The sequence below is a fragment of the Zingiber officinale genome, chromosome 1A (genome assembly GCF_018446385.1).
Source record: "Zingiber officinale cultivar Zhangliang chromosome 1A, Zo_v1.1, whole genome shotgun sequence".
NCBI lineage: Eukaryota > Viridiplantae > Streptophyta > Magnoliopsida > Zingiberales > Zingiberaceae > Zingiber > Zingiber officinale.
Genome location: NC_055987.1, coordinates 4,200,573 through 4,216,317, shown reverse-complemented (window position 1 = coordinate 4,216,317; position 15,745 = coordinate 4,200,573). Strand labels below are relative to the sequence as shown.

The window sequence follows — 15,745 nt, the reverse complement described above, 5'->3', positions numbered from 1 at the left end:
GTCTTTGCCAAAAACAACAACGCTTTTAAAGTGTTGCAATAATGATGTTTTTGCAAAAAATACACAATGCTTTTAAAGCGTTGCAAAAACGTTGTCTTTGTTACAAACGACAACGCTTTTAAAGCGTTGTCTTTGAGCAGACTTTTAACAAGAGTGCTTTTAACAACGTTTTTTTAGCCACATAGACAACGCTTTTAAAGCGTTATCTATTAGCTTTTTTCTTGTAGTGTCTCTTATGAAAACTTAACATTATAGTATCATAAAGTGCTTTCGTTGTGATTTAGAGGGTGAATACACTTTGAATCATTTTTTACGTTTACTTGTTTATGATGGTACTATTTATCAAACCTCGTGTACCGATACTCCTGAACAGAATGGTGTGACTGAACGGAAACATAGACATCTTATTAAAGCATACCGTTCATTTTTATTGTCTGCTAGTGTTTCTAGTGTCTTTTGAGGGAAGCAATTCTTACTACTATTCACGTGATTAATAGAATTTCAACCTCACACAATTATGCTTATCACCTTTTGAAAAATTATATGGGCATACTCTTACCTATTCCTCTTTGTGTGTTTTTGATTGTACTTGCTTCGTCCTTCGTCCACATGTTGAGCATAATAAAATAGCCCCTCCGTCTGCTCTGTGTGTCTTTTTGAGTTATGATGTTGGTCAAAAAGGATATTGTTACTTTAATCCTATTAGTAAAAAATTATATGTATTTTATCATATTATATTTTTTGAGCATATTTCATTCTTTTTTGTTCCTGCTAGTTTACATAATATGACAAAGTCATATCTATTTTCCATTGATCATTTCAATACCGACATTGAGAAAGCTTCACCCATAGCCCCTACTGATAGCTCAACTGAATCTGATACTTTGCTTCCTGAGATATCCACTCCACATGCTCCTCCTTCTACCACTACCTAATTATCTCTTGAGGTTGCAGATGATCTTTCTCTCCATCGTCGCCAGTCCACTCATGTTCGTAAGTATACTAAACTATCAGATTTTGTTTACTCTTATTATCTTCGTTCTTTTTGCTTCATTTGTTACATCTGTTCATTGTCTTTCTGAGCCTGTATCATATAAAGAAGTTATTCGTAACCCACTTTGACAGAATGTTATGGCTGAACTAACTACTTTGCATTAGACTCATACATGAGATTTGGTACGGTTGACCCCAGGAAAACACACCATTAGTTCTCGTTGAACATATAAGATCAAAACTAAATATGATGGATCTATTGAATGATACAAAGAAATATTGTCTTATTGCTAAAGGTTATTCGTAAGAGTATGACATGGATTATGAGAAAGATTTGCTCCTATTACAAAAATGATGACTGTTCGTACTTTGATTGTTGTTGCTTTTGTTTGTCAATGGAGAATATCTCATATGGATGTCAATAATGCAGTTCTAAATGGTTATCGATCTTCATGAAGAAGTTTATATGACACCTCCTCCTGGTGTTTCACACCAACCTAGTGAAGTTTACAGGCTTAATAAAATGCTTTATGGTCTCAAATAAGTACCTCATGCTTGGTTTGAGAAGTTCTCTATAATGATTACTTTGCTTGTTTTTTATCCTAATAATCATGATCCAACATTGTTTGTCAAATGTACGAGTGCATGCCATATTCTTTTATCATTATATGTTGATGACATAATTATTACTGGTGATAGTTATGATGGAATTGCTTCCTTGAAATCTGAGTTGACTCGTTATTTTGCTATGAAAGACTTGGGTTTAGTATGTTACTTTCTGGTCATTAAGGGTGCCTATTCGTCAAAAGGTTTTATTTTATCCCAGTCAAAATATATATCTGATCTATTTGAATGTATACGTCTTACTGATAATAGAGTCGTTGATACTCCTATTGAGACTAATGCTTAATATTCTCCATCTGATGACCTACCTTTGCCTGATCCTAGTTTGTACTGAACTATTGTTGGGAGATTGGTTTATCTCACCACGACTTGTCAAAATATTGCATATGCTATTCATGTGATTAGTCAATTTGTCACTACACCAACTACAATTTATTGGACTGCTATTCTTCGTATTCTCAGGTATCTTCGGGGTACTCAATTTCAAAGCTTTTATTTTCTTCTACTTCATCTCTGGAGTTACATGTATACTCTGATACTGATTGGGTTGGTGATTCTATGGATTGTATATCTACAACTGAGTTTTACTTTTTTCTTAGTGATTGCCTTATTTCTTGGAAGAGTAAGAAACACGATGTTATTTCTAGATCTTCCATAGAAGCCAAGTACCGTGTCAATACCTCAACTACTTGTGAGATAGTTTTATTGTGTTGGTTGCTTGCGGATATGACTATATCTTTTTATCAACCTACTCCGTTATATTGTGATAATCAAAGTGTTATTCAAATCACATGTAATTTAGTTTTTTATGAGCAAACGAAACATATTGAAATTGTTTGTCATATTACTCGTCATCACCTTCAGATTGACATCATCACATTGTCATTTGTTCATTCTAATATACAGATTAACGAAACACATTCCTCTTCACATTTTGGTTTCTTGTCGGATAAACTCTCAATGCTAGAGAATGTTAGATTATATTATTATTATTATTAGATTTTTCTATTTATTAGCTATTAAAGGTAGATTATTTTTTTTATTTAAACTAACTATATAAATATTGTGTAACATTTCATTACTAATAAAGTAAATCCTAATTTTGTTTTTTTGATTTCTACTTATGCGTCCCTTTCCCTGCAGAGCAATATGAGCCAGAGGCAATCAATGCCCGTGTCAAACCCGAGACGGCAAGAGTGATTGATAGAGATTTCAGGGTGTGAATAGACTTAAGCGAGAACAGATGCGTGAAGGGTTGAGATCCACTAGGAGTGTGGTGTGAGGAGATCTAGGGTTGCTTGGCAGGAGGCGGCGGCGGCGGCGGCAGCGGCGGCGGCGGCGGCGGCAGCGGCAGCGGCGGTGATGAAGGTGCTGGTTGGAAGCCCTGGAACATGGAATGGACTGCTACTGAGGATCGGGCAGTGCGTCTTTGCAGGGGCCTCCATTGAGGTTATGGGATTTGCATTGGAGTTCTCCAACTACACCGCCTTCTGGTACGGACTCGATTTCTTCACTTCCTTTTCCAGATTTGTTGTTATTGCATAATTGTTGAGCTGCATTGTGTAAAATGGCGAGTTTTGTCTGAAGATTATATTCTCATATGGTTGTAGGTTTGAAATTTGATTGCTATACGTTTGGTATCACAGTTGATAGATTTGCCCATACTACATTTTTTATATTTAAAAAACTTGTTATATATTTTAAGAAAGCTGGACAAATGTGGCGCCATTAGGAGGAAGGATGTGAGTATTCGTCTCCGTCCTAGGAGTTTTGAATGCTTTAACCACTGATGCACTCAAAGAACCCATGTTTCTTTCCTCTTTGTCTTAACATCCTGAAGAAAATCTGAGAGAAGATCCAAGTCTTTTTTATGATCATTAAGCAATCAGCCTCTAATGAGCTCCGTGGCCTCTGTTAATTTCTATGTTAATTGCTAAGGTGCATGCTCTCGTTCCTGAAAAATCTACACTGAAGTATTTGGCTTTCCCTTAATGATATCAACGCCAATTTTGTTTCCCTCTTTTTTGTATTAACACAATCGTTCTGTAATATATTATTTATGACGTGCAAGAGTTTGAGATCTTAATCAAGCACTATTATTTTTTTAATAAAATTTGTTGGGATATAATTGCTTCCTAGATCAGAATTCGAAGTGCTCTATTGCAATTCCTCTTTGACGCGGCATGTGTACATCTTGGTTGCTATGTTTTAAAGAGAATCTAGATAAGATTAAAGATCTCATTTCTCACATTATATTGTCTTTGCTATTCTTGACACCCTGTTTTTTCAGATCAAACTGTGAGGATATACTGATGTAGATGTGGCTTAACTTCCCTAATTGAGCAGGAGTTGGCGAATGAACCATTTTATATTTGGAAATTAATTCAAAATGCTTCCTGAACTTTAAACAATATTAAGTAATTCCAACAACAACTTGTTTTATCATTCTAAAAAACCTAAGCTCCCCTCTACAGTTTAATTTAATGAGAGTTAATCCTTGCAGCGAGGGGAAGACTGAAAGATCATTCCATGTCAATACTTGTTTGGTGTAAGATAGATGAGACCGTCCAGATGAATGTGTAAGAGTTAACAAAACCAATAAATATAAAAAAATATTTATATCCTAAAACAATTAAATGGAGTGAGTTCCAATACGCAATAAAATGACAAAAATGATATGAATAAGTTAAAGACAACTAATAGAATTTCCATTTGATTGAGTTAAATTTATTAAGTAGATGCATGTAAAAGAGTCGGAGACCTAAGAAAATAATAATTCATTTGAATATTGTTAGTGATATTGAGATAAATAAAGTAGACGTTGTTGGCATGTAAACTTATTCCAAAGATAAATTTACTTCTTCAAATGCAAGAACAATGTCAAGAATAACTTGACTTCATCAACCATACAAGGAAGTTATCAAAATCAATTTGACTTCATGTAACTCTTCATCAACTAAGCAAAGTTCAATTATCCTACTAAATTCAATGAAACTTTTTATGACAAGAATCATTAGTATATAAAAGAACAAAATATAATTGTCTTGTATTTAATGATGTAGTGTAATTGTAGAAAAATGTAGAAGCATGAATCTAAGTGTATAAATAGGGACCTTGTATGATAATGAAAGTAAGTAGTAAACATTTTTCTTCATACAGTGTTTCTCCCATCCTCATACTTTGTTACAAAGTCTCTCTTACATTCTTGTTTCTTCATCCTAGTTCCACCAAAAGTCCAACAAATCTGGTATTAGAGCCATATACACCAATGGCTTTGACGAGTTCCCTCTAAGTGTCGTAGTTAACCAAAGACAACTACAGAATGTGGAGTATACAAATGGAGACTGTTAGGTTCCCTTGATGTATGGAACCTTGTGGAGATCGGCTATACTATAGCCGAAACAAGCAATGGGAATGAGCAAGCTCTTAAGACGATGAAGAAAAGAGAAAAGAAGGATTTGATTGCTCTAGCAACAATGTCACAAGAGGCTTGGGAGATATTGAAGACAACATCTGATGGAGTAGATAAAGTAAAGAAGATTTGCCTACAACAAAAGGCTTTAGAAACAATTTCTAATTATTTCTCCCGAGTTATCTCTATTGTTCATCAAATGAGAAAAAATGGTGAGGAGCTAAAACATGTTTGAGTCATTGAAAAGATCTTAAAGGTCTTTAGTCTCAAAGTTTAATTTCATAGTTGTGGCGATCGAGGAATCAAAAGATTTGGAGGTGATGGATGTGGAAGAGCTTATGTGATCCCTTCAAGCATATAAACAAAGAATATTGAAGAAAAGTGAAGGAAGAACTTTGGAGCAAGCACTCCAAGACAAACTATCATTCGAGCATAATGAATCATCTAGTGGAGGTCCTCAACGAGGAAGAGATTCTACATAGAGAGGAGAGGTGATCGTACTTCTAACTCCAATTGACACATTCAAAATCAGAATGATGGAAATGAAGGACATGGACATGGAAGAGGTCATGGTGGAAGTCAAGGTCAAAGTCGTGGACAAGGTAGAAACACTAGATAGAGGTATGATAAAACCAAATATCAATGTCATATTTGCAAGAAGTATGGTCGTCACTATAATGAATGTTGGTATAACACTAATTAACAATGGAGATGAACAAGGGAACCTTGTCAATAAGGAGGTGGACAATGAAAGACTAGTATTGTTGATGACATGCGATGGGTTAGAATTTGTCCAGCCTATTACATGGTTCCTAGATACAGGAGCATCAACAACGTGTGGGAGAAAGGAGTTGTTCACAAAGTTTGATGAGAGGTCAATAGACAATATCACCTTCGAAGATCTATCACAAAGGCCAATTACAGGAAAAAAAATGATATTTGAATTGCAAAATGGAATGAAGGTATGCATCTAAGATGTTTATTATGTTCCTGATATAAAAAAATAATCTTTTGAGCATTGATCAATTATTGGAAAAAGAATATGATATACAAATGAAGGACTTGACTCTTAGTATTTGTGATAAAAGTAATAATCTTATTACTCATGTCACAATGACCAAGAACAGATGTTCCCACTGAAGTTAAGCATCAATGAAGAGAATTGCTTCAAGGCAAGCACTATGGATAGTTCCACTCTTTGGCATCTTCGATATGGGCATCTAAACTTTGAAACATTAAAGCTACTTTCAAAAACCAACATGGTATTTGGATTTCCAAAGATTGAAAGTTCCAACCATCTATGTGAAAATGTGTTGTTGGAAAGCAACAGGGGAAGTCATTCAAAAAGTACAATCTGAGACAAGCATCTTCACAACTGGTACTTGTGCACTCCTATGCTTGTGGACCCATCAAACCCATCTCTTTTAGAGGAAACAAGTATTTCTTGACTTTCATTGATGATTATAGTAGAAAAAGTTGAGTGTATTTGTTGAAAGAGAAGAAAGAAGTTTTCACCAAATATAAGCAATTTAAAAATTTACTTGAAAAATAAAGTGAATATCAGATAAAATATCTGCGAACTGATTGAGGAGATGAGTACACCTCATTAGAGTCTGAAAATTTTTACAAAGAAAGTAGTATTCTTCATCAATTCACAATGCCTCAAACACCACAATAAAATGTTTTTTCAAAAAGAAAAAATTGAATCATTTTAAATATGATTTGATGTATGCTTAAAGAGAAAAATGTCCCAAAAGAATTTTGGGGAGATGATGTTGCATGTGTTGTATATTTATTGAACGGGTTTCCCACTAAAAGAATTGGAGACATCACCTCAGAGGAGGCTTGGAGGTTACACAAACCAAAGGTAGATCATCTTTATATTTTTAGGAGTGTGGCATATGCAAAAGTACAATAAGAGAAGCGGATAAAACTTGAAGATAAAAGTCAGAAGTGTATTATCTTGGGCTATTGCGAGAATGTTAGTGGGTACAAAGTGTACAATGTCATAACTCAAAAGCTCGCGATATCAAGAGATGTGGAATTTGATGAAGAACAAGCATTGAATTGGAACAACAATAATAATGATGACATGAAGCAAACCTTATTTGAAGAAGATTATAAAGAGAAGAAAGACAAGCAATGAGAGAGTGAAGAAGTATCATCACCCAACAAATTGATACTCGACCAGAAAGTGATGATCCAAATAGTCCAATCATGAAAAAGATGAAAAGCATCTATGAGATATATGACTACAGCTGAGTGATTGATGTTGACTATGCTTTTAATAATTTGTGTCTATTTATAGGATATGATTCTACAACTTATGAAGAAGCCTCCAAGGATGCAAAGTGGAAAAAAATAATGGAAGAAGAGATTCATACTATAAAGAAAAACAATACATGAGAGCTCACTTCATTTCCGCAATGACACAAAGCTATTGGAGTCAAATGAGTGTTCAAAATAAAGACAAATGCAAAAGGAGAAGTTGAAAGGTACCAGTAGCCCGGCTTGAAACAGTAAGAGTACCGATCTCTCTTACAACTCAAAGAAGATGGAAAATATATCAGATGGATATAAATTTTTCTTTTTTAAATAAAAATTTTGAAGAAGATGCTTATATTAAGCAACCACCTAGTTTTATCATCAAAAGGAAAGAAAAAAAATATACAAATTAAAGAAAGTTCTTTACAGACTCAAGCAAGCCCTTATAGCTTGGAATTCAAGAATTGATTATAAAGAAAGGTTTCACAAAGTGCCCCTATGAGCAAGCATTCTTTATACTTGAAGAAGAATCACATGGAGATATTCTGCCAGTCTGTCTTTATGTTGATGATTTAATTTTTATAGGTAATAATATCTCTATGATTAGATAATTCAAGCAGTTAATGGAGGAGTTTGAGATCAGGGGCGGAGCTAGGATATTGGTTGAGTGTAGGCAATAATAAAATATATTTAATAAAGTAAAACAATATTAAATTTTATAATTGTAATGGTATAAAATTAAAGATCAACAAAGACTAAGCAATATATAATAGAACAGAATATGATGCATAAAAGATTAAAAGTTGACATAATAATTAAATCGCAAATGACAAAATGAAAACTAACCCGTTGAGCTTGTCCAACCGGATTATCCTCCCTAATATAAAAAAAAACTATCTATTCCACCATCTGCAAAAAGATTCTTGGTTATAAGATACACTCAAAAGTTGTTCATAATTTTCAAGCATCAAGCCAATATCATCCACATTGATGAAATTTGTATAGAAATATAGCTGCAAATGAATAAGACAAATTAGCACTTGCCATGAAAATTCAAAATGCAAAGCTAAAACTTATACTTATGAGTGATAACGTGACATATTCAGCATTAGTAAAACTACATGATTTTTTAAAGAATAAATTCATTTCAAAAGAGAGTTGTAAAGAGTTTAAGTCAAGAAGCTAATTCTTTTATTAACAAAGCATACAATATGAAATCAAACATCACAACATAATTACCTTACAATTGTTCTTTTCGAGTCTTCATATTTTGAAACTTTTGTATAATAGCTTCATTATCAACCGTTAGAAATATATCTTTCTCTACATAGACAATAAGACTATCATTCATCCAATCGTCACTCATTCGATTACGCAACTTGTCTTTCACAATTCTCATGGCAGAAAATACTCTCTACAGACGCAGTCGCAACTGGTAAAATTAATGCTAATGTCAAAAGTTTAAAAACCAATGGATACACCATACTTTTCTTTGACATAACTAACTTCTCTGAAAGATCACCAAGGTCTTTCAATCCTTGAAATGTTTTGTTAGAACACATATCACATATATAAGTTTCAAGTTGATCATCAAGTACGAGAAGATCAAATCTTGAGAAATCTTGTGGATAAAACTCAGCCAATTGCAACAATTTTTTCTTATCAAAAGCTATAAAAGAGTTTTGTGGACACAAACAAGCTACACAAAGAAGTAACTCTGTACTTGCCTCTGAGAAACGATCATTTAATTCTTGAAGTTCCATATCAATAACACCAAAAAATAAATCAACTCGATAGTGATGTAAATTTGTCACTTCTGGTGGATTACGATGGGGACGACCACGTGGTGCCCAACGTGTGAACATATCATCCATTTTGAGACAATTAATGTAATGTTGTTGACAAAAATACTGAACCTTTTCTAAAAATGAATCCCAACCATCTTCTCTCATATTTTGGAGTCGGTGTTTGCATACTTGTACCAAATCCATTGCATTTACAATATCCTGATCTTTCTTTTGTAATGCCGTCGACAATTCACTCGAAATCCCTAAGACATGTTTCATCAAGTGTAGATTTAATGCAAAATCAAATGAAAGTATTGACTCCAATAAATTAAATGCCTCAGTTTTTTTATCAGGAGAACTGGAATCATCTTCTGAAATCATTTCAAGCACATCACTAACAGCAGGGAACATAGAAATCAAACTGTTCAAAGAATTGTAATGTGACCCCCAACGTGTATCCCCAGCACGTTGAAGAGTAGTTTCTTGATTAAGCCCTCGACCACTTGAAATTTCACCCCTCTCTAGTGCCTCAACAATAAAATCTGAATGTTTCTCCTTAAGAAGATCAGAACGTTTGCAGGATGATCCAACAACATTTATCACATCACCAACAATACGAAAGAAATTAGAAATTGGAAGATTTTTTTTTGCCACAGCTATAAAAGCTAGTTGAAGCTGATAGGCAAAACAATCTATGTAAAATGCACATGAGTTCTCCTTTAAAATGAGTGCTTTTAGACCATTAAATTTACCTTGCATATTACTTGCTCCATCAAAACCTTGTCCTCTCACATTAGATATGCTCAAATTATATTTAGCGAACATTTTATCAATAGCAGCTTTAAGTGAGAGTGCTATAGTACTAGTAACATGTTCAATTCCAATAAAACGCTCATTTATATTCCCACTACTATCAACATAGCACAAAACAACTGACATTTGCTCCTTCATTGACACATCATGAGATTCATCAACTAAAATAGAGAATAATGAATTACCAATATCTTTGATAATAACATTAATTGTTTCAGTTGCACAAGCCCTTACTATATCCTTCTGAATATCCGGTGATGTTAACTTGTAATTTTTAGGAGCATTTTTCAATATTACATCATTAATCTCTTTATTATGAGCACCTAAAAACTCCAGTTGAATAAGAAAGTTACCCGGATTAAGAGAACCTTCAGTGTCATCATGACCCCGAAATGAATTCCCTTGTCGCAACAGAACTCTAATACAATCAATTGAAGCAGTGAGACAGATACGATAATCACTTCGCATTTGCTTTGACTGTTTGTGCAAAATTGATTGGATGTGCTCATCTTGATTCATCAAAGTTTCACAATTCATTCGAGCTTTATGATGTTCACTATCATGTTGGCCAACATGAATATTTAATCTATCTTTACCCTTCCAATTTGTGAATCCTTCACTAACAAAAGTCTCTCCTCCTGCTTGTTTTCCCTTAGTTGTCTTGAAAAGATAACTTATAAGAACAAATGGGAATCCTTAGTCCAGGATCTGCTGGTAGTTGTGAAAAATCAAATTCTCCAGCTATAACATTTCCAGTATTTTGTTCTTCTGGTTCTAGAGCTTTTCTTTTAAAAAATCTATGCATTGTAGACATAGTGATTTCCTAATATAAATAAATAAAAAATGAATTAACAATCCAAACTTAAACAAAATTCTAAAATTATCAAATTATATATTTAATTAACATAGCATAGATTTAATATTTATCCATACTTTTTTACCCATGCTGCCGTGCACAGCCTTGTATATGAATAATTATTGTAAAAGAAAAAAAAAATTCTCATAGTTATCTATCACATTAGTGGGCAGTGGCTGTAGTTCTTAATTTTGTAAGCATTATCAGCATATAGTAGAAAACAAAAAAAAATATATAGATAACTTTTTATTGAAAATTATTTAATATGAGTTGTGGAAACAGAAGTTCGAAATTAGAAGTGCTTCGCCAATCGCCAGTTCGCCGTTTTTTTTTTTGGAACAGGAAAAAAGCATTTAGGGTTAAGGCCTTAAGGGTTACCTTGGGTCCTTGGGCTTCTTAGATTGCTATGGAGTGCGGCAGCAAAAGAGGAAGATAAAGTCGAAAAGGAGGTGGTGGCCGCCGGCCGGCGAGAAAGACTGACTACTGAAGAATGAAGATGGGTATTTCTGGACTCGGGAGGCGTTTGTGAGGTTGCCGCAGCTTGCAGGCGTGTAGCCGACGCCGTGGTCGCACACGATACTTTTCTCCCAACTCGTGTAGTCGTGTTCGGTGTTCCTTTGGGCCTCTGGCTATGGCCTCTGGCCCTCTGCAGGTTCGGCGTGGAGACTGCAGAATTCGTTCGTCGCAAGGTTAGAGAGCAATTAGTTTAATGGGGTTGACTTAGGGCAAAAAAAGACTAATAATATATTGTTTTTTGTCCGGGCCCACTGTGGGCAACTGCCCACACTGGGCCCGTGTAAGCTCCGCCACTGTTTGAGATGACAGATATATGATTGATGAGATACTTTCTCGTCATTGAAGTACAACAAAGAGAGGAAGAAATCTTTGTATCATAAGAAAAATATGTTAAAGATATTCTGAAGAAATTCTCAATGGAAGATTGTTATGCTATGGATATGCCCGTTGAATATGACATTAGAATGGCTAAAGACGGAGAAGGCAAACTTGTGAATCCAATTTATTACAAGAGGACTATGGGATGGCTCAGGTATTTGACATGTACAAGACCTGATATATTATTTGAAGTTGGTTTGGTATGCATGTACATGAAAACTCTAAAAACTTCTCACTTATATTTAGCTAAGAGAATTCTTAGATATGGAAAAATTGATTATGAGCTTCTTTATTCATCAAAAAAATAAATAATTAATGATAAACACTTACCTTTATAATATAATTATCTATATATTAAAATATATAAGAAAGGTCTTGACACATAAGTACATACATTAACAATTAATTGGACAGCCTAGTTGCCAATGTTTGTTATCCATCAAACAAAAGTCTGATTAATCTAAATATTATAAACAAGTAATTGAGCCTGTACGTACTTGCTCTAAACTAATTATACTCTTCCTTCTGTGACAGGCAAATAAATCATCCTCACTCAATCCAGGTTCGTTCACGGATCATTTACAAATTTAGTTTATATTTTAAAAATTTGAGAGATAATGATTTTTAATCTTCACATCTAGCTCTGATAAGATTTTCATTCCCTCTGCAAATTAAAACCAACTCTATATCTACCTGTCTCCATCTTTAGGAAGCATGCTGCTAACCCTAACTATGGATAAAGCCAAATAGTTGTTGATAGCGAGGAGAAGACCGAGTGGTGAGATGTCAGTATTTCCCAATCCCTTCTCAACATGCTCACGTTATGATTCCTCCTTGATTGTGGTCCTCAGATAAAAAAAAATAGATTTACGTTCCTTTTATTTTGATTTTGATTTTTATTTTTAAAAAAGATGCTCATCTGACCCTTTTTATTTTATTTTTAATTTAAAGAGAGGTCATCTGACAATTTAATAAATTTGAGACGTTCCTTTTTATGTTTCCCATTTAATAATTAGGTGTCAGTAATTGTTTTTTTATATCTAGTGGCGGGGTCTTGTGCTGGCTCATGGTGCCGGGAAGGGATTCGTAAATATTGAATCATCCCTAATCCAATATTTATATTAGTGTAAGGTAATAACCTCCATTTGTATAATATGTAAAGTTCATTATCTTCCACTAATTTATTTTTTTTGGTTTAGGAGTAGATCAGAAACGGTGGTCCAGAGAAACTCATCCCCGTGGTACTTAGGAGCTATGATCGTTTTAAACTAGGGGTGTAAATAAATTGAATCAAAATGAATATATAGAAAAATCTAATACGCAAATTTAGCTAGAAATAGATATAATTAAGTTTGAGCTCGATTCGAAATTTTAAAATTTTTAGTTCGAGTTTGGTTTGAATTAGGGATCGGATTCGAGTTCGGCTCGAAAGATTTAAACATGTTCATGAATTATTTAAATTATTACTCGAAAATAAGTAAAGATTTGAAATTTATTTATTTAATATATAATTAACTTATATTAATAAAATATTAAAGTTCGCAAACTATTGAAGAATATAATTTAGATTCGAGTTCGACTCGAAAAAAATTTGAACATGTTCGAATTCAGCTCGTATTCGATAAATTAGAATATGAATTAAATATTTTTCGAATTGTCTCAAAAAGCTCGTGAGCTAGTTCGATTCATTTGTGCCTTTATTTTAGACGCACGCCACACATGGACTGTTAGCTGAGTTTAATTTACTAAATTATATTTTACAGAGTTTAAGTTACCGTGATAATTAGGCTATTTCGCTAATTATGAAGATGAAAATGAAAATGAAATTAATATACAATTTCTATAGGCTTATCAACTTCCAATCGATAAGCTTGAGAAAAACATTTCAGTATCATTTTACATGGATTAGGGAAGAAAAAAAAAATATTTTGCAAGTTATCCGTGAGAAAAACATTTCATTTTCATGAGACAAGGTGATTCACCCGTCCCATCATTCTCATCAAGATTTGTTATGTGACAACATTCTATATCTCAATCATCGCACCTCCGAGAAGATGAAAAAAAAATATATAAATAAATAAATTTATATTTTCAAACTCAATAATCAACCCATCAAATTTAGAATATTAAAATTTTAAATAATCAAATAAATTTGAATTGAAAACTTTATAATTTAATGAACCAAATTTAAATCAAACTCCAAACCAATCAAGCTCAAATTTATAAAATATAAAACAAATCAAATCATTACGTTAACTTGATTTATTTTAAATTCAATTTAACTTGATTTAATTATCTTATGAAATAAACTTTAACACTATAAACCTTGACTTGACTTAATTGATTTATCATCCATATATATAACAGTCTATACGGATCCCCACAGTTGGGCATAATTGGTATTTACATGAATGTAATTAGTATTTACATGAATGATTGTTCTAATATAATATGTAAGTTTTAGGATGCAACCATCTAGGCTGATAAAGCCGTAAATGAGAAACTTCAGATGCTACCTTACCATATATTTTTATGATAAATTTATCAGCATACTTTCTTCTCAGTCAGAATTCTTTACATTGTAATTTATGGTTTAGAGGATGGATCATATAAGTTAATTGATTGATGGAGATAGATCCCATCTATTAAATAAGTAGAATTTATTTCTATCAAACAATGAATATAATGATCTATCTTTTAAATCACAAATTACGGTTCAGATGATCTATACTCTTAAAAGATAAGTTTGAGATTTATAATTTTAGTACAATAATAAAAATTTAATTATATTTTTATGTCTCAAAATTAATATAATATATATAAAGAGTCATATCATTTAGAATTTTAACTATATTAAAGAAGTTTTAATAAATTTTTATATCATTAACGTAGCATATTGAAATTGTAAAAAAAATAATAATTAAAGTTCTGACCATTAAAGGTACTCTTATGCGTATCACATGGGCCTTACTGGCGATGTGCGCTCATGGGGCCATGTGTTAGAAGAATCTGATTCAGTTAGAGTCGGATTGTGAAGCTTATTGGGGCATGTGTTAGCACATGAAATTTGATGCTGTCAATGACGATGGAAATTTTGGTTGCAATTTAAAGTGAAGATTATTTTTACATTGAGCTGTATTCTATGAAGCATAAAGAGTATTTCAAATTTTAAATTACTAATAAAATATTATTTAAAAAAATTGATGACATAGGTAATCAAGAATTCCTTTTGAAAAAAATAAGTTGAAAAAAAGACATTAAAAATTGTGTCATCGGTGTGTAGTGTAGTATATGTGTGAACTTACTCAATACTTATTGGGGCATATTAACTCAGCATATCATATTGTTGTACAAATTAATTTTTTTTAATTAACTTTTATTTAGTCAGCTTCTATAAATAAATAAATAAATAAGCTGAAAAAAATGACACTAAGAAGCGAGGTAAAAAAATGAATCAGGATCATAAATTTAATGGTCCAGATAAAACTTCAAATTATAAAAGTGAGACGGCAAAAAGGAATGCAAGAGAGATTAACGAATTTAATCATCCAAACAGATATATTTATTTATATAATTATAAGTTAAATATTCTTGATTAGTGTTTAATTTGTAAGCTTCCCAAAAAAAAATTAAAGAGGAGAGAGTTTGGTTGAGTTGAATGAAGCGTTCAATATTCACTTTTTAATTATATTAAATATTTATAGTTAATCGTGACTCAGTCAGCTTCCACTGAACAGAAAACGAGTGTCCAACCGATAATGAAATATCTAAGCTTTAAATCTCAGCTGTAAAATATTTATTATATAGATAGATTTCTAGAACACGTATCAATTTATTTTGTTAGTTGATGCAGGGGCAGATTCAGTGGGGAGGGTGGCATCGATGGTCACCCTACTTTACTAGTAGTGGAATCCTTAGTATTATGTGATTTTAGTGGTGGAGATGGAAGATACCGTCCTTTGTTTATCATGATCATCCCTCCATAATTGAATTCTTGGATCCGTATAAGTCAACTCTAAAATTAATCAATTTGGATTAAAAAAACGAGTGAAAAAATTATTATCACGTGACATGTTCAGCGTAGGAGGCCGAAGTCTGCAA

General features: G+C 32.8%; 1 protein-coding gene across 1 annotated transcript; it reads right to left on the bottom strand.

Annotated features, from left to right (window-relative positions):
* Nucleotides 1-8,664: 8,664 nt before the first annotated feature.
* Nucleotides 8,665-10,431, bottom strand: LOC122039082 (zinc finger MYM-type protein 1-like). Its single transcript, XM_042599094.1, has one exon. It carries the CDS (start codon nucleotides 10,429-10,431, stop codon nucleotides 8,665-8,667), a length of 1,767 nt encoding a protein of 588 aa, XP_042455028.1.
* Nucleotides 10,432-15,745: the final 5,314 nt, after the last annotated feature.